Below are 26,837 nucleotides of genomic sequence, written 5' to 3' on the forward strand. Positions count from 1 at the left end.
ATGTGGTAAAAACAGAATATCAGCTTGATGAACTTCATTAGGAACACTGACACTGAAATGTGCAAATCGAATTTGCTTAGGACGCGGTAGGTAAATTTGCCATATTGCCAGTTTGGATAACCACGCTTTAGCAGTAGAATGTTTAACCGCTGCTGCATCAGCGAGTTTACTAATTGCTGCTTAATCTTTCCAGTATCCAATTGGTGAATAATAAATCGATTCCATTTTATATATTACCAGCACCCAGCGCTAATTTACCTTTCATCGCGGATCTTACTAACCAATTAGCTAATTTTTCTTTGATATTTTTATTTTTTATGGAATTTAGCGCATGAATTAATTTCACATCTGCAATATGCCTATGCTGTAGATCATTGCTTTTATATGCAACATCATGAGCATGACAAGCTCGATCAATAGCGTTTATTGGTTCCTCGGCTGGTTTTGGTTGATCCTGATTATCAAGCCTGATATCAAGTCGAGTACCAGGACCGCAATAATTATATCCTGGTAGATGTTTTTCTCCTGGGTATTTAGCCCATGGAGTTCCCAGTAATTTTGTTAATTTTGCTGCAATATCACCTCCTCGTTGCTTTTTTTTAACGCTGACTTCGCCCCTGAATTATTACCGGAAATAAATTTAAACTTTTTTGTACCACACCGCATACACTTACACGTAACCGCTGATCTGTTATTTTTTGTGGTAATAGTTGTTAGTGTATCTGTATGGGTAGGCATCCTGCACTTCACACAATATAAATTCATGGATATTTTATACAGCATGGATATAATTGATTTCTCAGCGACAAGAAAACGAGAACCTGTCAGGCACCATCCTGCGTTACCAAATTCAATTAGAATGATAATAATAGGACCATCTGGAAGTGGAAAGACACAGTTGTTACTTAATCTTATAATGAGATGGTTAAAGTGGGATAAATTGTATTTGGTAGCCCCGTCAGTTGATGATCAACGATGTTATAATGTGCTTAAGGATTTTAATGAAAACGCGGATAACGATATTATCGAGTTTATAACCGATATTGATGAAGCACCATCAGTTGATTCCATAGACGGATTTATTAATAATTTAGTTGTATACGACGATGTGATGCTAGATATACAATCAAATCCAGCTAGGATTTTTTCTCGAGGTAGACATAAAAACACCGATGTTATTTATGTTACTCAACGATACACACAAATACCAAAAGTGATCAGAGATAACTGTAATATTTTAGTTGTGTTTAATGGAGTTGATACACACACGTTGCGAAATATTCATCAAACCTGGTGCAGCGGTGACATGGATATAATTAAATTCAGAAATTTCTTTTCACGAGCGCAAACTACTCCACACGGGTTTATAACAATAAATTTGCACGATCCTAGAACAAGATATCGTATTGGACTTGATAAAATATTTGGATAAATTAATAGCAGCAGAGGGGCGATGACCTCAAGTTGGTTCATTCTTTTTTTGTCATCTCGCGAGTTTTCTAATTAACTGAAGTTCTCAAGCAAATGTTCAGCTTGAAATAAGCCTTATTTCGGGTTTTGGACACTTCCAAAGTTGGTCTGTTCGCCCCCTCTGCTGCTATTACAATGATCAATGACAATACATTTAGTTGCTGTCCTACTTGTGTGTGGCCAGTGTTCTGTCATTTATTATTTATTTAGTGTGCATTAATTATTTGTGTTGTGGTTTACTGAAGGCAAGCTTTTACCCTAAGCACAGAGGTAATGCTAAACAATACCAATCTCAAATTCCTCAATAGTAGGGTTAGCAGCACAATACTTCCTATAACGTGGAAAGGTATCAAAATAACCAAAAAGCAACTGCATTTTGAAACACCTTTACATGGTGCAAACTATGTCCCAAATCCAAAAGGTAAATAAAAAATTACTTACTTTGTGTGGATATCTTATTTGTGCTGCAGGATATCAATGAGGCCTGGAATGGATCCAGTGTGTATTACTTACTTGTATTGAGTGGGATGGATCCAGTGTGTATTACTTACTTGTATTGTGTGGGATGGATCCAGTGTGTAATACTTACTTGTATTGTGTGAGATGGATCCAGTGTGTATTACTTACTTGTATTGTGTGGGATGGATCCAGTGTGTATTACTTACTTGTATTGAGTGGGATGGATCCAGTGTGTATTACTTACTTGTATTGTGTGGGATGGATCCAGTGTGTATTACTTACTAGTATTGTGTGGGATGGATCCAGTGTGTATTACTTACTTGTATTGAGTGGGATGGATCCAGTGTGTATTACTTACTTGTATTGAGTGGGATGGATCCAGTGTGTATTACTTACTTGTACTGTGTGGGATGGATCCAGTGTGTATTACTTACTTGTACTGTGTGGGATGGATCCAGTGTGTATTACTTACTTGTACTGTGTGATATGGATCCAGTGTGTATTACTTACTTGTACTGTGTGATATGGATCCAGTGTGTATTACTTACTTGTACTGTGTGGGATGGATCCAGTGCGTATTACTTACTTGTATTGTGTGGGATGGATCCAGTGTGTATTACTTACCTGTATTGAGTGGGATGGATCCAGTGTGTATTACTTACCTGTATTGAGTGGGATGGATCCAGTGTGTATTACTTACTTGTATTGTGTGGGATGGATCCAGTGTGTATTACTTATTTGTATTGTGTGGGATGGATCCAGTGTGTATTACTTACTTGTATTGTGGGATGTTAGGGATGGATCCAGTGTGTATTACTTACTTGTATTGTGTGGGATGGATCCAGTGTGTATTACTTGCTTGTATTGAGTTGGATGGATCCAGTGTGTATTACTTACTTGTATTGAGTGGGATGGATCCAGTGAGTATTACTTACTTGTACTGAGTGGGATGGATCCTGTGTGTATTACTTACTTGTATTGAGTGGGATGGATCATGTGTGTATTACTTGTATTGAGTGGGATGGATCCAGTGTGTATTACTTACCTGTATTGAGTGGGATGGATCCAGTGTGTATTACTTACTTGTATTGTGTGGGATGGATCCAGTGTGTATTACTTATGTGTATTGTGTGGGATGGATCCAGTGTGTATTACTTACTTGTATTGTGGGATGTTAGGGATGGATCCAGTGTGTATTACTTACTTGTATTGTGTGGGATGGATCCAGTGTGTATTACTTACTTGTATTGTGTGGGACGGATCCAGTGTGTATTACTTACTTGTATTGAGGGATGGATCCAGTGTGTATTACTTACTTGCATTGTGGGACATTAGGGAAGGATCCAATGTGTATTACTTACTTGTATTGTAGGATGTTAGGGATGGATCCAGTGTGTATTACTTACTTGTATTGTGTGGGACGGATCCAGTGTGTATTACTTACTTGTATTGTGGGATGTTTGGGATGGATCCAGTGTATTACTTATTTGTATTGAGTGGGATGGATCCAGAGTGCATTACTTACTTGTATTGCGTGGGATGGATCCAGTGTGTATTACTTACTTGTACTGCGTGTAGTACTTACTTGTACTGTGGGATGTTAGGGATGGATCCAGTGTGTATTACTTACTTGCATTGTGGGATGTTAGGGATGGATCCAGTGTATTACTTACTTGTATTGTGTGGGATGGATCCAATGTGTATTACTTACTTGTACTGAGTGGGATGGATCCAGTGTGTATTACTTACTTGTATTGTGTGGATGGATCCAGTGTGTATTACTTACTTGTATTGTGTGGGATGGATCCAGTGTGTATTACTTATTTGTATTGAGTAGGATGGATCCAATGTGCATTATTACTTGTATTATGGGATGTTAGGGATGGATCCAGTGTGTATTACTTACTTGTATTGTAGGATACTGATGGCGACAGAAAGATCTAGTGTGTATTACCTACTAGTGCTGTGGTATGTTGATGACAAGAGATGGGTATAGTGGATATTACTTACTAGTGCTGTGGTATGTTGATGACAAGAGATGGGTACAGTGTATATTACTTACTAGTGCTGTGGTATGTTGATGACAAGAGATGGGTACAGTGTATATTACTTACTAGTACTGTGGTATGTTGATGACAAGAGATGGGTAGAGTGTATATTACTTACTAGTGCTGTGGTATGTTGATGACAAGAGATGGGTATAGTGGATATTACTTACTAGTGCTGTGGTATGTTGATGACAAGAGATGGGTACAGTGTATATTACTTACTAGTGCTGTGGTATGTTGATGACAAGAGATGGGTACAGTGTATATTACTTACTAGTGCTGTGGTATGTTGATGACAAGAGATGGATACAGTGTATATTACTTACTAGTGCTGTGGTATGTTGATGACAAGAGATGGGTACAGTGTATATTACTTACTAGTGCTGTGGTATGTTGATGACAAGAGATGGGTACAGTGTATATTACTTACTAGTACTGTGGTATGTTGATGACAAGAGATGGGTATAGTGTAGATTACTTACTAGTGCTGTGGTATGTTGATGACAAGAGATGGGTATAGTGTATATTACTTACTAGTGCTGTGGTATGCTAATGATGGACATGAAACCACAATATTCTTTTTCTTTTTACTGCTATGAAATTTTATATTCCTATGAAAATTTTCCTGCTGAATGCTTCTGTGCCATTAGAAGTTTTGTAGGTATAGTTGGTAATGAATTGATTCACTGTACTAAATCTTAGATGCAATTTAAAAAATGACCTTATGAAATTAAAGATGTGAATATGCAGAATCCAATGGTATATGATGAATATTTATTAACTTAGAGAATCACGAATGACTGATACTTGAATTTTGCATTAAAAACCCTTCAAAGTCATTAACGACATTGTATAATTTTCAAACTAACATTTTGCAGGAAACACTGAATTATTGATTTTGTACAGAAAGCATAAATTAACTGTAATTTACTCTTCAACCTGGGATAAAGTGTAAATCCAAATAAAAAACACTAACAAGTGATGCATATTTATTAACATAATTGTATTGACTTTCATTTCATATATACTTTATTGCAATCTTTAAAGAAGAAAGTTACTAAGATAAGGAAAAGTGCAGTGACTATGTAAAACTGTAACAATCCAGAGGATATACATCCAACACTGGGGTTGTTATGCTGTTATAGCAAGACATGGACCAAGTGTGTATTATCTAACTGTACAGTGGAATGTTAGGGATGGACCAAGTGTGTATTATCTAACTCTACTGTGGGATGTTAGGGATGGACCCAGTGTGTATTACCTACTTGTACTGTGGGATGTTAGGGATGGACCCAGTGTGTATTACCTACTTGTACTGTGGGATGTTAGGGATGGACCCAGTGTGTATTACCTACTTGTACTGTGGGATGTTAGGGATGAACCCAGTGTGTATTACCTACTTGTACTGTGGGATGTTAATAGCAAGAGATGGACCAGTATGTAATACTCACTTGTGCTGTGGGATGTCAATGGCAAGAGATGGATTATAATAATTTCTCCCTATCTGCTTCATGTCAACCATAGCCAGAACTCTGCAAATAAAAAGGCATCAAATTTTCAAAGAATGCATAGAATATAAGGCCCAATATAACAGCTGCTTTACACAAACTTTTAATAAATATTTTTAAAAAAGAGGAATAAACAAATGTATGTACTGAGCATAAAATGAGTTATTGTACCAAATCTCAAATTCATTTGCATTCTGCTCATGTTCATCTGCAGTGGATTTGATGTACAACTCTATCTGAGAAAGCAAATATTTAAGTAAATTATATTTCTCAGAGAATACTCACCCAATCACATAAGTATGGAATATTAGCCTGCTACCTCACAAATCCAACCCTAATAAAAAACAAAAATCATCTCTTCCTATTTCAAACAGACAAAGGGCAATAGCTCTTGTCCATTACCTCCCATTGGCTCTGCCAGGTGTTGCTAATTTTTAGCTAAGGGGGCACTCACCAGTTAATATGTACTTTTGAGAGAGTGACGTATGTAAGGTGAAGTAGTTCGCACTTAAAACATGCACAATGGAGAGAATGTTGGCATACCTCTATGCTACATTAATGTAATGTGGATGATATTTCTTTGGATATTGTACTTTTGGAAATTTTACATAATTTAAGCACACTGCTAACTAAAATGACTGCTCCCTTGTGTTAAAAAATCAGTCTGAATTAGTCTAAAGTACACTATACATAGTAGCTATTAAAATAGGGAAAATGAATTTTGCCAGACTAGACAATACCAGCTTCTGAAAGTGCAATGAATGAATTACCAAATATATAAAATGTAAATAAAGTTATTGGCTCTTTTTTTATACAATTTACCTCTGAAGTTCAGGAAGTGAAAATGACCAAGTAGAGCTGGCACTGTTTTGAAAGGTGCACATCTGAAGTAAGGCCAAGCTGTATACTCTATAACCCATAGTACACCCATCTATCATACACCAAAATAAAGGGAATTAAAGATTCTTTGAATTATACCTAAGATATACAAGGTCTTTTTTAAATAGCCAGTATAACCAGTGAGGAAAGCCAGGGAAATTCTTTTTCTTTAAAATCCTAACCCTATGCAAAATACGAAACTGTAGAGCACCACCTAAGCAAGATACTGACAAGGATGCTTGCATGGCATGGTGGTTGGGATGGTTTTTAAGTAATATGATTGGGTATGTATTCACGGAGAAACATAATTTACTTAAAAATTTGCTTTCTCATTCCAGCATGTTCCCCAATCAGATTATGTTAGGAGAGTAAGTAATAGGTGGAAGGGGGGCTAAGCATCTGACCTCAACCTCGGATATCCTTCTAGGGTAGAACAGCTGGATTCCCCATGTGAATAATAGCCTGTTCTCATAATTACAAAAGCAACACAGCCTAGGGTCACTTGACCTGTTACCCTTACCTACAGTTCAGGAGATGAAGAGTGAAATCTTGCCTACAAAATTTCACTGGCAAATAAAGTGAAGTTAATAGGCTGTGTTGATTCATTCAGTTGGGTCTGGTGGCCATCTGTGCTGCCACCAACGGATCTACCAATTCAAGGTGTGCCTCTGTGATGCAAAATCTCTGAGACAATAGCTCAAGAAGGTTGACTCATATTTTCCATGATACCGGAATGTATCCGATATCATAGAGCGGTTGCCTTGATAGTGATTGGAACCAACTATTTCTCCTCAAAGAACCAGAGAAAAAAGTCGGTCATTTGAGGGATTGAGGCGTTTTGAGGGACAACATTATTGGTCTGGTACAAGTCTCTGAAAACATCTCACTTTCCATCATAAGCCTTCAGAGTGGAAGGCCTTCTTGCTCTTGAGATTCTCTGCACAATCAAAGGTTTAAATTGTTGTCTCACAAGATTTTCCAGATAAGAGCTAAGCATGCAAAAGACAGTCCAGGCAGGGATGGAACACCCGTGACCATAGCAGATCGAGTAGATCGGTGTGCCAGGACTTGTGACAGGCTGTACACAGCAGACCTGCCAACCCTAACAAGACCTCAGTGGCAGTCAATTTTATTTCCAAAAGCTGGGCCAAATTCAGTAAGGAGTAACAAAATATTCTGGGTTGGCTTGTAGCTCTGTGTAAGCCATGCTGGGTGGCATTGATTACTCTGCCAGTCATATTTGGAGATGTCATTAGCTCTCCCTTGAGGGTAGACAGTGAGCAAACGGAAGTATGACAATGTCAGCACTGCCAGCTGGTGTGAATGGAATATGGTCAGCCCATATGATGGTGGTATATAAGACAGTCTGGCTATCACCGGTACTGGCTGCTCCAAAGGCCTTGGCTGGACAGACACTGAAATCTCTGGTATAATAGTGGTAAGATGTGACAGTGCAGTTAGATGGATGGATCTGTCACTAAGATCCCTGTATGATGTATATGGCTGCACCATTTCAATGAAAATGTTCCCATGCTGAGACGGCTGGACGACTAGTGTAGGCTGAATGGCTGGTGATGTTAGAACAGATGGTGACAACTGGATGGCTGGTAAGGGTGCAGCAGTACCGGTATTAAGAAATAGATCCAATGGATCTGGCATGAATCCAATGTGCCCTGATGTCCAGGCCCAAAGGCTATGCTTGGACATGCAGGGGAACCTGGCCCACTGGGCTGTCTAATATTGAGGGAATACTTCCCCAACGAGTCAGGAAAAGGTGCAGAAGTGAGTGAGTTAAAAAGGGGTAACATTTGTTCTGATGTCAGGAGTTGCATCATCCTCTACTGCACCAGGCAATGCTCATGTTTGAAAGATGGCTGTACCCCTTATGCATTCTCTTCCTCTCGTGCTGTTGATGTAGCTGGCTGTTGGTTGCACCTAACAAACTTTCGGGGGTAGGGACCCCAGCATCCCCATCAAGACTTGCAATGGAGGTGGATTTGGGATGAAGGCTGATGACATCAATGCTTTAATTTCTCAATTTAGTCCATCGTTACTTTCCTTAGCAGCTTTGGATCACTATGGCTCAGGTGTCTTTCGACCACATGTTACATATAGTGTTTAACAACGATGCTGATTTTGTACAGACAATGCAGGAGTTGTGGTTATTCTCTCTTACCTTACATGTTTTGCACTTTAAGCACATGGAAGATATTCCACTCAAATGAAATAAGAAAGGACAATTTTAGCAGAACTAGTAATGCAAATGAAATAACTAACTTGCTCAATCACTTTCAGAACTATCTGAAAAAGTTAAAAAGTGTCATATTTGAAACCTATGGCCATGCTATGAACTTATTAATAATGCTTACTTTACCAAGTCTATAAAAATTCTAACAACATTAAATAAGAAGAAAGCATGCATACATTATAAATACAGCACTGACAGATACAAAAGGACCTATTAGGGCACAAAAACTGATTTGTTTTGTTGGAGGTTAAACTATATGATGTGACCAGTACAGTAATGAAGCGATAAACTAGCAACACCTCGCTTTGCCAAGGGGAGGCAATGGACAAGAGTTATTGCCCTTTCTCTAATTGAACTAGAAAAGACGATTTTTATCTTTTAGTAGGGCTGGATTCTGCAGGCAGCAGGCTAATATTCCTAACCTAATTTGATTGGGGAACATATTCAAAGGAGAAATGTGTGCATATTTTAAAATGATATATTTCAACCATCATTTCCTCTCATATTTTTTTATTGGTTTGATTTGGGTTTTTTTTGCTTTATTGCCATTTTTCAGCATATGACAGGCCGTACACAGCAGATCTGCCAACCCTAACAAGACCTCTATGGCAGTCAATTTGTTTCCCAAAAGTTGGGCCAGATTCAGTAAGGTGTAACGAAATATAATGTACTGTTATTGTCAAGCTGAATAATATGCATTTCAAAGTCCAGAATTTACATTCATGAGTGGCATTTTGATAGTAAACATTGTGTTCAACTCAAAGTTTTAGTTTAACTTTAACCTTAATTACCTCCAGTACTGTTACACAATCTGCTGTTTCAAATCCTATGGAGCTCAATGGTTTCTTGATATCTCTGAAAAAATTAAGCTGTGGCAACAGAAATCATCATTTCTGCCACATGACATACTCAAATCAACAAAAGATGTCCACTAAATGTAACTGTTACCCTTCCTGCCTTTTTCCCCCCAAGAATCTGAATATCCCATTTTATTCTTTTGTTCTATTAAAACTTTTTAAGAGGTTTCATCCAGACTGATTGTTTAAAGGATGCCATTTTTATATAAAATAAAAAAAAAGCTTGATCATAAAGACATTTTGTATCACAAAATATGTGCAGTTTAAAAAGCATCCAAGGTAATCCAGTAAAGTTAGCGTGGTTCCCTGACCAATTCAACTGAATCCAATAGGAAACTCATATCCAAATCAAACAAAGACAAGCCAGTATCCTGATTTTACTGCAAGCAATCATATTTCTGTAATTTGTGCTTTTATTCCTTAAGTCTGGTAATTTCCATAAGATTTTCAGCCAAGTCATAAAGGATTGGCATGTCTGGCATTGTAGCCAGGATATTTGCTGTAGGAAATATCCCAGGAATACCCACAAAAGAACCATAGACACATGGAAAGCAACTGACAAGCTTTCTCACATACTCATGTTGGTTGAGCTGCGACTTGAAACCATGCAGACAGAGTTGACATGTCAGTGATCTGTAAAGGTGAGCTCCTTAGACTAGTTTGCCACCTGTGGCCCCTTACACATTTTGAATAAAATGAAAATGTATCTGTCAATGTCAGGTTTTCTGTTGCTGCTACCATTATGGGAGAGAACTAGAGCTTTGTATCTTTTCTTATTAAATGTGTACTTTAAAAACCACAGCAACTGCATAAAATCCAAAGGACACAACTCAATGAATGCTAAATTAAAATATAACCTCAACCGCATCAAGCATAAAAACATAATTATGTCAGGAAATTTTACATGCCATTTCATTCAAATTCAAACAAAGTCCACACAGATACAACCATTATTGATGAATATCATCACTTCAATGGCAGCTGTATTATATCTGTCTTGACAAAAACAAAACATCTTGGTCCATTATTCTACCCTGTTTCTTTGTCATCATCCAAACTGAAGTCGTGATTTATTTTGCATTTATTGTATATTTTATTTAATTTGAAATTAATTTTATTTAATTTGCATTCAATTTGCATTAATTTTATTTAATTTGCATAATGCATGCATTCAAGCTACATTCCAATTTGTTTCACTGGTTAAAATAAAAAGCACTGGTGAAGTTGGAACATCAACTTATGACCTGAAGATAATAAAGAATGCCTTAAAGAACTGATGGGAATTACAGCATCAACTTACCATCTCAAGATAACACTACACCTGAATGCATGCATTATGGGAAGCTGCAACATAAACTTACTATCTGAAGTTAACACTACGCCTAAAGGCACCATGGAGAGTTCCAACATCAACTTACCATCTGAAGATAACACTGTACACCTGAAGGCCAACATAGGGAGTTGGGAACAACTCATCGACACATGAAGATAATGTTCTACAGAGAGTTGCAACATCAACTTACCTTCTGAAGATAATATTGTACACCTGAAGGCATGATGGAGAGTTTGGTGGCAATTCATTGGTCAGGGTAATTGTAATCCGGATATTAACGTTGTCCGTGTTTCTTTTTGTGTAAAGCTCAGTAGTCTGTAAAAAAGATAAAAGTTTAACTGTGAACAAAATAAAAACATTATAGCAGTAATTACAAAGTCAAAATTTATTATGGTTCATAGTGATTACCTGAATACTGAGAAAACCTCCAGCTAAAAGCCACTTTTGACAAATCATTTATCCTTGTGGCTTTGTCACCACAGATTTAGTATAGATATTCTGTACAGCTAATTAAACACTTAGCTTCAGAAACAACAAAACAGTCAATTATAAACAGTGTTTGTGAGTGATAAATTTTCAGTACATCAAGTCCAATTTTAACGAAATACAGATTGCTAATAATCAGGGATAAGCACCTTTTATTTCTAAACACAGCTGACAAAGAAATCAATTATTAACAATTATCAACTAACCAATATGAAACCGCTGATGTGCATGAAAATAATCTATGCCAAGCCAACTATGTTAAGTCAACAGGCTTTGCTCATATCAAAACCATGCAAGGCTATGCTAAGAAATAAAAAATAAGTGGCAAGAAAAGAAGAGAGAACTAAAAACAAATATATTATGTTTATTTAAGAACATCAACACTGACTGGTATACTGCTTTTTGCTTGTTATTTACCCTTACTGGGCATGCGTACAAACACATGTCTCTAAGAGTCCTCTAATTCTGCTGCTTAACATAACAGTCATATATGCATTTCAACTCTCAATACCAAAATGTACACATTTTTCTGTCATAGATACTTTCAGAATTATAATTCCAAAATTGTTTTCTTTAGTACGCATTATTTTCTTATTTGTATAGAAATAAAGCTTGCATGCATTCACAAAGTAATTATTTTTTGCCATCTGAAAACATGCTTAAAATATGGTAGCCACTGCGGCAACCATACTGGTTACAAGAATAACAACCTTTCCATTTATGACAAAGTAGACAAAAATTAAAAATTCATGAAAACCACATGCCAATATGACCATGTATTCAGGAGTAGCAGCATTACCTAAATTTCAAGATGGTCATTCTTGCAACCATATTTAATAAAAGATTGGCACCATATGGAATTATAGTACAACAGATATTATAAGATTTTTATTTTAAAAACCCTATGTAAATCAGATCAATTCTTGAGATGTAAAGATAAAATTGTCAAGATGATCATGACGGTGGCCATACTGGATGTCACATTGGCATCATTTTCATTCAGGAACAATTGGACACCATAAGAAGTATTTTGCTGATTTTCCATTTAAGAGATTTTTAAGATGGCTGCCATGGCAGTTATAGCAGATGTCAGATTGGCTTTCAGGAAAAAACCTCATGCTGATATGACTCTTCATTAAGGAAGAACAGCAATAACATTTTTAAATGGTTGCCATGGTAACCAAACTGATGTAAAATGACCACCATTTTCTTTTAAGACCAAAGAAGAATCACAAGAAGTCTTTAACAAAAACCCAGTGTTGATAGGTGGCGCTCTACAGTTTTGTATTTTGAATAGGGTTAGGATTTAAAAGAAAAAGAATTTACCCGGCTTTCCTCACTGATTATACTGGCTATTTATAAAAGACCTTGTATATCTTGGTTATAATTCAAAGAACCTTTAATTCCCTTTATTTGCCAGTGAAATTTTGTAGGCAAGATTTCACTCTTCATCTCCTTAACTGTAGATAAGGGTAACAGGTCAAGTGACCCTAGGCTGTGTTGCTTATGTAATTATGAGAAAAGGCTATTGTTCACATGGGAAATCCAGCTGTTCTACCCTAGAAGGATATCCGAGGTTGAGGTCAGATGCTTAGCCACCCTTTCCACCTATTACTTATTCTCCTAACATAATCTGATTGGGGAACATACTGGAATGAGAAAGCAAATTTTTAAGTAAATTATGTTTCTCCATGAATACATACCCAATCACATTACTTAAAAACCATCCCAACCACCATGCCATGCAAGCATCCTTGTCAGTATCTTGCTTAGGTGGCGCTCTACAGTTTCATATTTTGCATAGGGTTAGGATTTTAAAGAAAAAAGAATTTCCCCGGCTTTCCTCACTGGTTATACTGGCTATTTAAAAAAGACCCTGTATATCTTAAGTAAAATTCAAAGAATCTTTAATTCCCTTTATTTTGGTGTATGATTGATGGGTGTACTGTGGGTTATAGAGTATACAGCTTGGCCTTACTGCAGATGTGCACCTTTCAAAAAAGTGATAGCTCTACTTGGTCATTTTCACTTCCTGAATTTCAGAGGTAATTGTATAAAAAAGAGCTGATAACATTTTTTTTAAATTTTATATGTTTGGTAATTCATTCATTGCACTTTCAGAAGCTGGTATTGTCTAGTCTGGCAAAATTCATTTTCCCTTTTTTAATAGCTGCTATGTATAGTGTACTTTAGACTAATTCAGGCTGATTTTTTAACATAAGGGAGCAGTCATTTTAGTAAGCAGTGTGCTTAAATCATGTAATATTTCCAAAAGTACAATATCCAAAGAAATATCATCCACATTACATTAATGTAGCATAGAGGTATGCCAACATTCTCTCCATTGTGCATGTTTTAAATGCGAACTACTTACATACGTCACTCTCTCAAAAGTACATATTAACTGGTGAGCACCCCCAAATGACTATCCATTCAGGACAGGTTGCAACAAGATTTTCAAGATAGCCACTGTTGTGGTCATATTATATGTCCAAGCAACACAATTTTCATTTAGGACCAACTAGACATCATAAAAATGTCTTCTAGTTAAAACCCCATGTCACTATGTCTTCCCTTCAGGAGGCATAGCAAAAAGATTTTATAAATGGCAGTCATACCTACCATACTGGAATTGAGACATATAAGACCTACTAGACAACCATAATGGTGATGTTACTTTCCATTCAAGAGGACTAGCAATAGCAAAACTTTTATTAGGACTGACTAGACAAATCTTTTCACAAAACCCCATGTTGATATATGATCACTCATTCAGGAGATGGCATCTATGGTATCCATACTGGATATCCCAAAAATTTCATTTAGGACCAACTAGTCACCTTAGGAAGTATTTTGGTGAAAAGCCCATACTGATATGACTTTCCTTTCAAGAACAAGATTTTCAAAGTGGCTGCCGTATTGGACATCACAGGAACACAAGTTTTATTTAGTGAACACAATATATTCATGTGACCTGGATGTACATGAATGTATATAGTACTGTTTTATGACATCTCAGTAAAAAAGTTTAACAACTTTTAAAAATGTAGGGCCACCTAGACCTTGGAATGAATGTGTATGAAGCTTAATGGCAATATGACCTTGGAATGAATGTGTATGAAGCTTAATGGCAATATGACCTTGGAATGAATGTGTATGAAGCTTAATGGCAATATGACCTTGGAATGAATGTGTATGAAGCTTAATGGCAATATGACCTTGGAATGAATGTGTATGAAGCTTAATGGCAATATGACCTTGGAATGAATGTGTATGAAGCTTAATGGCAATATGACCTTGGAATGAATGTGTATGAAGCTTAATGGCAATTCTGCAAGTAGTTTAGGAGAAGTAGCAATAATCAATTTGACAAATGACATGCAACATTACCTCTTCTTGTTTACAAATATTAAACAAGGTCAAAAGAAGGGGATATTTTATAAAAATAACTAGTATGAAAATTATGTACATTACTCAAAAAATACAATCTTAACTTGACCTGCCTTTGTAAACTTGGACCAAAGTATAGTCTTACACATCAGGTATCTCTTTAGTCCAGGTTAGGTCAATCTTCTTAAACAAACACTTCCACAAGGCTGCGACCATATTGGAATTCTCATCGCTATGGCTGCTAATGCAGTGGTTAAATGACTTTTAAAACGAAAATTGAACAAGGGACAGTGGAACCATTTTATAACAAGTTAGGGAAAAGAGGAAGTCTTACAAAGAAAAGAACGAGAACGTGAGCAGACCAGCAACTAGACTTGTAATCACTAAATTATAAACAATCACAAAATACCTGCTCCTGTAACCTAATTGGCAAGAAGAGAACCATTCCATCAAAAGCCCTCGTCCTTCCCAGCAGGTTTTCATGCTGTAGCAGAAGAGCAATTCTCATCCTCTTGGAATCCACAACAGGATTAAAGTCCACATGGTATTGGTACATATGCCAGTCTGGGGCATGCTCCATCCTGAAGAAATTTGTAATCAGTGGCAGCTGGTTCCCTACCGTACCTGCAATGAAGTACAAACAAGCTGTAATACATATGGTCAGCATCAATGGATTATCACACAAAGGTGTATTCCAAGCTGAAAATGGTTCAAAGTAATATATGGAACTCAAAGGAATTGCAATGAAAAGCTATAACCCTTTACCTCATGCAAGCGCCTTTGGACGCCTCTACTCCATTTGTATACAAATGCCTTTTGACGCTTCTACCCGATTCGCATTAAGGATTATCAGTTGTAACTCCTTTGTTAAGAACAGTCACAAATGGATATCAGAGTTTACCTCCCTCACAAAGACAATGACCAATAACAAACAGATATCAGATTTTACCTCCCTCACAAAGACAATGACCAATCACTAATGGTGATCAGAATTTACCTCTCTCACAAAGACAATGACCAATCACTAAGAGATCAGATTTTACCTCCCTCACAAAGACAATTATCAACCACTAATGGAGATCAGATTTTACCTCAATCACAAAGACAATGACCGATCAATCAAGGTAACCAGATTTACCTCCCTCACAACAAGCATGACAATTCACTAGTGGTGAGACTAGCCTGTACATTTTCATGGAAAGGTCTGTCACTGTCATTACATTTTCCTGGAAAGGTCTGTCACTGTCATTGCATTCTCATGGAAAGATGGTCATTACATTTTCCTGGAAAGGTCTGTCACTGTCATTACATTTTCATGGAAAGGTCTGTCACTGTCATTACATTTTCATGGAAAGGTCTGTCACTGTCATTACATTCTCATGGAAAGATGGTCATTACATTTTCATGGAAAGGTCTGTTACTGTCTTTACATTTTCAAGGAAAGGTCTGTCATTCTCTTTACATTATCAAATAAACGATGGTCATTACATTTTCCTGGAAAGGTCTGTCACTGTCCTTCAATTTCATGGAAGGGTCTGTCACTGTCTTTACATTTTCATGGAAAGATGGTCATAACATTTTCATGGAAAGGTCTGTCACTGTCTTCATATTTTCATGGGAAGGTCTGTCACTGTCTTTACATTTTCATGGAAAGGTGGTCATTAAATCTTCATGGAAAGGTCTGCCACTGTCATTACATTTTCATGGAAAGGTCTGTCACTGTCATTACCTTTTCATAGAAAGTTCTGCCAATGTCTTTACATTTCAATGGAAAGGTCTGTCAATGTCTTTACATTTTCATGGAAAGGTCAGTCACTGTCATTTTTTAAAAAAATGTTCATTCCAATGGACTATGCTGGCACCTTCTACTTTCCCAACATCAAGACAAGACATATTATAAATTACACATCGTAACTTTAAATAAAATATGGAAATGAGCAGCCATCATGTAACATCACCAGGGTCATCTTCAATATGCATGACAACAGTGTCACATACATAAAACTACAAATACACACTGCTGGCATTACTATATAAATCTTATACAGGATAGACAAAATGTAGCTTGGGAGGTGGGAAAAACTAATTTTAGTTGTGTAATACTTACCTGCCATTATTCTTTAGCTTCTTTTTGCAATTATAAAACATCATCTGTGCTAGATGAACTTGATTTTGGACAAGGTCAAGTCCAAAATACAATTATCCATAGCATACAATAAAATACAAAAATGAAAATAAATTAACAAAAAAAACAAAGCAAATTAAATATACATATAACACTTCCTCTCATAATGAAAAAAGAAAGATTTATGCAGTAAAGCTTGTTTCAACTATTAGTCAAATGTACAGGTGATAAAAATTTGCATACGATGAAATCTTATGAATAACACAAATTATACATGAAACAATATAATATTTCTATGCAAGTGAAAGTGCAACCTAAATAATCTTTGATCGTTGTTTTTCATCTTATCAATGAAAATAAAAAGGATGTGATCACTAAACTCAATAATCATAGAAGGACATGAACTTATATACACTTCAAATTGGTGAAAAGCCTGTATCAAGGCCAAATATTCATTCTCATTTGTGGAATAATTTCTCTGGCGCTTGTTTGTTTGCATAAATAGCTCAGTTTCCAAATGTTTTTATACTTAGCAACACCAACTATAAATGATGGTGGATATGCATCATTTGATTAAACACTTCTATGACCAAATGCTTTAATTCAAATATGTTCAAAGCTACTGACTGGCTTTTATGTACCTCATTTAGATGTTTTTTCTATTTTCTGTAATAGTGATATATCTGATGACCAACTGGCACATTTAGTACAAATTAAAAGGTCTTTATGCCAGGATGTTTTGTCAAATTCTATTCAGTGGTTTTGGACAAGTCTATTAATGTTTTGCATAGGTCTCAAATATGCTTTCACATGTATTTTGACGCAATTTTTTTTATCGGGGATGCAGAAAATCACTTATACTGGAGTCATATGTATGCATGCGTTTGCCAGAAGACAAATTCAACGTCTTGCCAGTCCTGATTCAACCACCTTCTGAGCTGGAAAATGTGTTAATCAATTCATCATTTTAGCTATGCTGATATTTACAATGAGAAAATTCAGTGGCTGAAAACAAAAACCCAGATGTACATTTTGTCATTGTAAGAGTACATATGACGAACATGACCCAACAGCTTGGCAGCAAGTTCAAAGACTCAACTAGCTGCAGAATGATGGGAAAATGTGCTGATGTTTACAGTGACTGAAGTCTGAGGCAGAAAGACTCAGTGATGTACCCGAGTATAAGACTACATCAAATGAACAACTTTAGCTCTCATTATTGTGTTCGTTTCCAAGTGTCGCAGAATAAGCAGTGCATGCGACCTCAAAATCAAGACATGTCGAGAGTTAGACAAAATGCTGTTTGCAAATTTGGATACATATTTTGGGACAAATTGGCGAAGATTGTAATGAGATTCAGCAGAGTGCTAGAAATTGCTGGAAACAATATTTCACATGGAACACTATGTGTGAAGCCTAGCTTAGTGCTTGGAATAAGACCTTTCCTTGGCCTGATATAATTCAGTCTCACTGGACAAACAAGTTATATGTCAGTAGTGTAAAGAAGTTAGAAAATTAAACTCAATGCAACCACTAGTTCTAGTTATCTGGAAATTTATCCACCTCAGGTTCGCCCAATATGCTTCTGGTAGGGGACTGCAACTTTTGCTGGTGGGACTCCTGTTTTTCCCAAAACAGTAGTCCTGAACTCCTAGTTTTAAAATCCTAGAGAGACCTCTGTTTTGGGTTTTTTGTTATTTTTAGTATCAACATCAATACTGAATGGAACATCAACATCACTGTTACAAATTTTTATGTACTTTTTCATGCCAGGATGATGTGTGCCAAATTGATTCCAAAATGGTCAAACATTCGGAGAAGGAAAAACAGCAATTACTGCATGGCTATACTATAAACTGATCCAGCTTTACAAATGGGCGCACTAAATATTGACAGTGTTGTAGAAGGAAATAATGCCATAAACTGACATAATTTAGTTTCAACTATGTAATGCTTCATACATCAAACCACTGGAAAATTAACTATCGAAAACAATAAATTCAGTCCAGACCTCGTTTATCTACAATATGGGCTGGCCTAGTCCGGGCCTCAACATAACGGAATTCACGTCTCCTTGTGCCAACTTCGGATGCCTCTCCTGTTCCTATTGTCATTGCACCCAGCTCCTCAGTAGGCACACGAGGACCCTCTCCCGAGGCCATACCAGGGCGGGGCTCCCTTGCACCTCCACGGTATGATGCCCTCCCGCTGGCTGGAGGTGGGGCTTGGGTTTCTTGTGGTGGCATCACAGGAGGCTGAAACAAAATCAATACAATGAATCACTTGATGAACTCCATTACTGTCCATACTCTAAACTACATGTTCCCAGTTTCCCATCCTACCACTCTACAGGTCTACCATCAACAGTTTTTGTTTACTCAGACAGACAACTCCAGTGTGAAAAGGCTGGCCGACATGACCAATTGACATCTGAACAGCAAATGAATGAAGAACACCAATGGAAAGATTGATACGTCAGGAGTGATTTACAAACATTTGAATGATGCTACAACTCCTAAACTAGGTAACAGAAAAGATTGAAAGCCAACATGTTTTGTACAATTCAACAAATAATTTATTTCCCTAGCATCTAAAGTGACAATTTAAAAAAGAACTTACAATATTGTGAATTAAATCCCCGATACATGAAGTCATAACAGTTCTCTCAAAAGTCCAAATGAATAGTGGTATTCCAAAATGTTTCTATACTGAATGTGTTGATGTGTTTGTAGTCTCAAATGTATAGTGTGACAGCAGCCTGGAACACATCAATATTTAAACAGCATTTTGATGTATCAAAAAACAAAAAATACAATCCAGAATGTCACTATAATCCCAAATTAATGTTTTGTAATTTCCAGTCAATAACTGAAATAAATAAATCCAACTAAACTAAAATTGAACACAACAATAAAACTGTTTCTACTGTGGATGTTTAGGAATAAGTACATTTTCAAGTCACCAACATTGATACACAAAGCTAAAACACAATATTTGAGCTAGTATGTAAGTCAGTTGCTTTCTGCAACATTTAAAGTTGTCAACAAGTTTTGGAATTTCCAAATGAAAAGCCAATGTCACAATTTCAATCAAACGTGTTCATGTCCACTGATAATGATCCTAACATTTAATCAATACTCACTGCGAAACATTAGGTATGTATGATGTTGTTTAAAAATAAATGTCACTAGTCAGGTACAAAATGAACTTGATTTTGGACTAATGTCAATTACAAATTACAAATATACATAAAGAACAAAACTAACAAACCATACAAATTAAATATAAATAATAAAGAACAGTCATCTTTATTTCAATAATATATCTGGAAATTATTTTTTTTAATGTCATGTATATTCATTACATGTCTAGAAAAAGTTGATAGATTTCTTTTACAATAATTTTATGTTATATATCATACAAAGAAATCTGAACTATTTTGCACACCGACTTGAAGAGAGACACACCATGAAACTTGTTCAGCTTCTCTTGAACAGCATAAATTTATCTTATTCTTCCAAAGTAAAATTAATCCTGAGATATGGTTAATTTAATTCCAAACTGATGACCACTTCTGTTCAATAAAACAAAAACAACAGAAAACACTGAATACAAACCACATACTTAGTCCTGAAGCAGTAATGGCACAACCACAAGGTTGAATATACACAATTTTGAAATATAGTTCAATTCTGATTACACATGTACTTTAAGGACTGACCAATGTAGGGACCTAAAATGTTCCTTCCAACCAGGATATTTCTGTTACCTTTCTTGACAAAAAAATTTTCAAGAAAAAATATGGAATGGAATGTTCTTTTTTCACACTACAAATCATAACCATTGTTCTCGTGGATTTAAACACGCATACAGAATATTAAATGATATCTACCTAATAAAGAGTTGTTTTGTATTGTTGTGGGGTTTAACGCCATTTTTCAGCATATGATAGGCTATGCATGGCGGCCAGTATTAATAGTGGAGGAAGAACCCGGGAAAACCCCTGGGAAGAACCACCGACCTACAAGAAGCTACTGGCAGGCCTTCTCACATACCCACATTAGCCGAATCCTAGACTCGAAATCCACACAAACGGAGGTGAGATGGCAGTGATCCATAATGGAGAGCGCTTTAGACCACTCGGGGCCCACATAATAAAGACTTGACTTCAGCAAATCAATGCAGTAACATTATCAACACTCCTGTAAAATACTGACAAGCATCAGCATCAACAGATGATGTCAATTTCAGCCTGGGAAAGGTATGATTTTATCACATGAAGCCATCTGATTTGAAACCTAGAAACAGCCCTAACTGTGGTGACATGTTCTGTATACAGTATACTGCTTTACACCCCCAGTTACTGTGACTAAGGCACACATACCACATCACACAACACACGTTTCCTCCATGCTGCTATAGTATGGTATTACCTTTCTTACCACTTATGTGCTTTATCAAATTTTAGTCTTATATGTCAGGTATGTGTAGTCTTATAATTACATCACATGTTTAACTTTTGCTGAAACTCTGAAAGGTTATAAAGTCCACAAATTCTGAATGCTGTGTTACATCACTGTAGAATTCCTCTTTCAAAATTTTTAAAGCGCTACTGATCTGTCCTTTACCTGATGAAACATGTTCTTCAGTTTTAAAAAATCCCTCCTCTATAAAAAATTTCAGTCATATAACATCCGTGAGACAGATCGACAAATCCCGTTTCATAAAATATTTGGCACCATACTTTTTTAATCAGACTGGTCTGCTGCTTAAGTGTGTATCAAACTATAATGATCTCTGACACAATCTCAGCTGTCAGTTCATGACTTTAAAAAACAATGTCGAGGTTTTTATATTCTGTTCAAAACCTTGTATATCAGCATAGAAACTAAAAGTCATTTATACAACCAGCATTATCCGGGATCCCTCAGTCCAAGAAAATAGACCTAATTAATGATCTTGGAATATGACAATACCCTACTCTTGAAGTATATATGCTTACTTCCCACTACAAGAGGAGATCATCTATGAAGTCAGCATGGATTCCTGTGTCTTTCCCTCAAATGAATCCCTTCTGAGCCTGTCCCTGGGCATGTGACCAACAGAAAATCTTTAAAGGACTTCTTCTGAAAGCCATTTATGTCATGATGCTTTGCCAAATTCTGTTGAGCTGAGTTAGAGAAGGAGTCAAAATTTGTTTTACTATTTTCAGTAATGGCAACCACATGTGATGAAGGATATGTACAAATTTGATACCCATCTATGCTAGTGTGCTCTCTGTCAAAATCTGGCCGAATTCTGCCAGGTGTGTTGGAGGAGGGGGAAGTTGTTTCATGATTTTTTTAATACTTTTTTTTTGTAACCATGGTCACATTTAACGGCAGATCAGCAGCATCAGAAAGCACTTTAGGCCTGGATGCTTGCTATCAAAAATGGTAAAATTCCACTTAGTAACCATGGCCACATTGGAAAGTGGATTGATGTCATTTGAAAAAATCAGAAATAACTTCATGCCAAGATGATTTCTGTTAAATGTGTTCAAATTTTATTGGGTAGCTTTTGAGAAGTTGCAAATAGCAATCATGACCAGACAATGCACAACAGACAAAGGTCCATCATATAAGCTCATTTGGACTTGTGGCTTGATCAGCTAAGAGCTGCATTCACAAAATTCTGTCATACCTTGCATAAAGTTCCAAGTAAAAAAGGGCATATAATCTACTGTCTGAAAGAAATTTCCAAGAAACAAGATATAACTGTTTCTTTTCTTTGATAGTCAGGTAATAAAGCCATCTCTGATATTCTTGAGTGAAAAGAAAATTTTCAAACTGATTGCTTTGACATGAAATTGAATGTAAAATTGTCATCATTTTCATTGAATGTAAAATTGTCATCATTTTCATTGGATGTAAAATTGGCATCATTTTCATTGGATGTAAAATTGGCATAATTTTCATTTAGGACATCATATATACACTTTTGGTGTCAACATCTCAAACCATTAAAGAGATGTAGTGAGAAGATTTTCAAGACGACTCCTCAGCTGTGACAATGGATTAAAACTAGAACTGTTTTCATTCTGGACCAACCAGATATCAGATGAAGTCTCTTGGTGAAAAGCCCAAGTCTACATTGCCATCTATTCAGGTGAAGTAGTAAAAATACTTTCATGATGGCCACATCAATGAAAATGGCAGAACATGCCAAGTGTGATGCAACACATTTGTTGTTCAGAGATTTACTGATGATGTTGGAGTGATTTTGAACATGCATGCACATCCAAGAATGTCTGAGAACATGTACCTGGAGTTTGAGTGAAAATCCCAAAATAGATGCCAAAAACTGGCAGGAACTTTGCATGCTCCAAAATGATAATGAATAGAAAAGATGTTGTGAGCAAGATGATTGTTTGGAAGTCTTACATTACGATTACTTCTGCATCTGATTCTCAGCTGATTAGCAGGTCTGAAACCTTGTAACTATTTTAATGTTGAACAGTTTACATTTTGTTTCCTTTCTTCCGCACAATACTGTAATGTATCATCAGCATAGTTGAATGCAGAATAAGTAAAACAACGATTATTCAAATGCAGATTTCTATTCAGATATTTGCAAATGGTACTCTAATTTGAATGTTTGGTTATTCATTTCACCTCAACACTAGAGATGGCAATCAAAAGAATGTAACCCTTTCCCTTGTATGATGTTAAGTGTTAACATGGCTATTGTGAATTTTTGAAAAGACAGAAATGTTGGCAACAAATGGTCCTGGACCATTAGCCCTCTTTTCCTGCATGAAGTGACAATCAGTGATTGGATGATTAGCTACTGTCAGTCTCCTGTTTTCACTCTTCCAGTCCTTCCTCCACCCTGGGAAAACCTCTTCCAGTCCCTCCTCCATCCTGGCCAACCTCTTCCAGTCCCTCCTCCATCCTGGCCAACCTCTTCCAGTCCTTCCTCCATCTTGGCCAACCTCTTCCAGTCTATCCTCTATGTTGGCCAACCTCTTCCAGTCCTTCTTCCATCTTGGCCAACATCTTCCAGTCCATCCTCCATCCTGGCCAACCTCTTCCAGTCCCTCCTCCATCCTGGCCAACCTCTTCCAGTCCCTCCTCCATCCTAGCCAACCTTTCCCTGCACTATCATTCTGGTTGGCATGAAACTCTATGAAACATTTGACATGATATATTCATGCTTTGCCTATGGTGGCATTCAAACTACAGGAGTAATGGGCCCTGGGATTCATAACATTATGAATGCATCTCTTCGCGGCAAGAAAAAACTAATGATGGATTTATTAAGGATAAAAATTACGAAAAATGTATTACATACTATACATGCAAAAAAGACCTTTTGTTTTCTTCTGGGAAATCTTCTGAAATTACCTATTTGGTGGTATACAAAAGGCGCATACTTGCAAGAGAAACAAGTTTAATATGTTAGCATACTTTAGAGTGCAGACTTACTGGTGGGGCAGCTGCAGCTTGTTCTGGCTCTCCAGGTCGACGAGCCTGCTGCTCATCTGTCCCTACTCTTGCTCTTCCACGTGCTCGTCCTCGTGCACGACCAGACATTTTACACTTTATTCACACTTTCCAAGTCATAAATTTCTGAAAAAAAGAACTGGATTAGTTATCAGTGGCAGAGAATAGTACTAATATTAATAATGTAATTTCTGTATTTTGTGGGATTTTGTTTGGGTCCCAAGACTAATGTGCATGTAAAACACAATTAGACACAAAAAAATGGCAAGCCAAAATTGGCAAGATCAATAAGTGATCTGCAGCGGTGACCAGCTTTTTCAATAACCACATCAATAAACTGTTAAAAACCACTATTATTGTTTTTGTTATTATTTTGCATGTGCCTAATATTTTCCAAACATGAAATTAAACAAAGGTAAAAAAAAGACTAATTAATTCACGGGATGATTAGAGTTGACCCAGGAGACCAGACTGTATTATAATGTACAGTACTTGCACAGTGCTTAGCGTCACTTATATCCTTATTCATTCCCTACAATATCAGATGCAGATTTACTTTATTAATTGCTTTTAACAAATCACATTCTTCCAGATTACGCTTCAGCTAGATGTAAATAGCTGTGCCATTTACTTTGATCAACGTTTTCACAAGCTACTATTTTTCAGTGATATAAGCAATCCTGCAAAGTAATATATCGTTATGAAAAGGAATAAACATTTAATCATGTCAGGAAAATTATCAGCAATAAACAGATAATAACTGTCACATGATCAAGAATAAAACAATTATAATAAAGATAAAACTTCTGAATAAAGACTGACTTAAATCATTCTTAGTCTATTTTAGTTTTGTGTTTTGGTTTAACAAAATCTTAACTTTGTTGGCAAGCTGATTATTTTGGCATCTCCTTCCTTTATTAATTGGAAATTTGTCTTTCCCTGCAGCAATCGGGCCAGTTAATCTTTTCAACCGTGAAACTGGCTTTGGTAATGAGGTAATAATGTCCAGTGGCTACACCAGTACTTTGATATCTAATTTGTTGTTGTTGTTGGGTTTAATGCCATTTTTCAGCACCCGATAGGCTATGCATGGCAGCCAGTATTAATGGTGGAGGAAGAACCTGGGAAGAACCACCAACCCATGAGAAGCTACTGGCAAGCTTTCACACATACCCACATTGGCTGAATCCTAGTCTCAAACCCATGCAGACAGAGGTGAGATGTCAGTGATCCGTAACGGAGAGTGCTTAATAACACTCAGGGACCCATATCTAATTTGTTATCTAAATTAAATTTTCATTTATTTTGGTAGTTATTTTCTTTGTATGTTTTTTTATTATTATATGCTATTGGTAATGGAAAATAGTATTTTGGAACTGAACTTGTCTAAAATCAAGTTCGTTATCTACTGGACCAGAATCACAGATTTTATTTAAATTTTGTAAACAACTCATACCTAAATATTTTCTCTATGAGTATGGATAATTATTAGGATTAGTAACTTTGCCCGAGTCTAAGACATTGTGTTTCCAAATAAGTGTCCTCCTATATAGCACACAAAAAACCATGAATTAAAATGTAAGTAGTTATTCAATGAACTGGTATGGCAGACTATCTATCTTAGTAAGGCAGTCAATATTTTTTTTAAAGCTTCACCAGTTTTCAGTATGGTGTAAGAAGATATCATGCACTGTATTGTAAAAGTTTGGTACTTGAAACTGATGCAGCACTGGTTAACATTATGTTCAACTGAAATGTTTGAAAAGTATACAGTGACCCTTTTTACCTCTAGTACAGCTCCACAAACATCAGTTACAAACCCTATGCGGCTCAATGGCTTGTTGCTATCTCTCAAAATGACAAAATTCTTTGAATTTTTTATTATGTTACCTGATGACACCGGCAGTCATATATCCCACCATGAGACATACTCAAAGTGACACATGATGTCAAATAAACATAATTGTGTCTCTTCCTGCTCTAATTCACAAAAATCGGAATATTCCTTTTTATTCTTCTGTAAGGAGTATTAACAATATTTAAGAAGCATATTTTCCCTTTCGTCTTCAATATGTATCGCTTGCTTGATGCCATTTTCAATTTTTTTAATAAAAATAATAGTTTGATCTTGCAGGCACTTTGCATGAAAAGAAATGCCCAGTTTAAAGCATCTGAAGTACTACTGTAAAGTCAGTCTGGGTACCTAACTAACTCCTCTAAATCTAATACAAATCTGGGATCCAAATCAAGCATGGATAAGAGTTATCCAAATTTTACCACAATGATCATATTTCTGTAGTTTTTTGTTTTTATTGCATAAGTCTGAATTTTTATGGTGCATTTTCATAAGACTTACAGCAAAATCATAAAGTTTGGAAGGTCTGAGTTAAGCCAAGCTGTTCCTGCCTTGGGGTGATGTTGCTTTCCATGCATACATCAGCAATTCAAATCCAAGGTCAATAGCCAAATTTACAGGCTGATTCAGCCAAAATGCCAGGCTGCTTCGGACCATGTGAAATATTATTAAGAAAAGCCATGAAACACATGCAT

At 36.4% G+C, this 26,837-nt stretch overlaps 1 protein-coding gene across 3 annotated transcripts in view; it reads right to left on the reverse strand.

The window, feature by feature from the left end:
- Positions 1-26,837, reverse strand: part of LOC149773172 (piwi-like protein 1) — a 136,982-nt gene that overhangs the window by 98,798 nt on the left and 11,347 nt on the right. For all 3 annotated transcript variants that reach the window (XM_089946728.1, XM_089946729.1, XM_089946730.1), the window contains exons 2-6: positions 24,270-24,413; positions 18,815-19,058; positions 15,088-15,302; positions 10,993-11,117; positions 5,429-5,509 (exon numbers count right to left, since the gene is read on the reverse strand). In XM_089946728.1, the coding sequence (XP_089802854.1) occupies positions 5,429-5,509; positions 10,993-11,117; positions 15,088-15,302; positions 18,815-19,058; positions 24,270-24,377 (773 nt within the window). In that variant the 5' untranslated portion in view covers positions 24,378-24,413. The remainder of the gene's footprint in view (positions 1-5,428; positions 5,510-10,992; positions 11,118-15,087; positions 15,303-18,814; positions 19,059-24,269; positions 24,414-26,837) is intronic.

Source organism: Sinohyriopsis cumingii, unplaced genomic scaffold (genome assembly GCF_028554795.1).
Source record: "Sinohyriopsis cumingii isolate HCF-2022 unplaced genomic scaffold, ASM2855479v2 utg000873l, whole genome shotgun sequence".
In the NCBI taxonomy this organism is placed as follows: Eukaryota; Metazoa; Mollusca; class Bivalvia; order Unionida; family Unionidae; genus Sinohyriopsis; species Sinohyriopsis cumingii.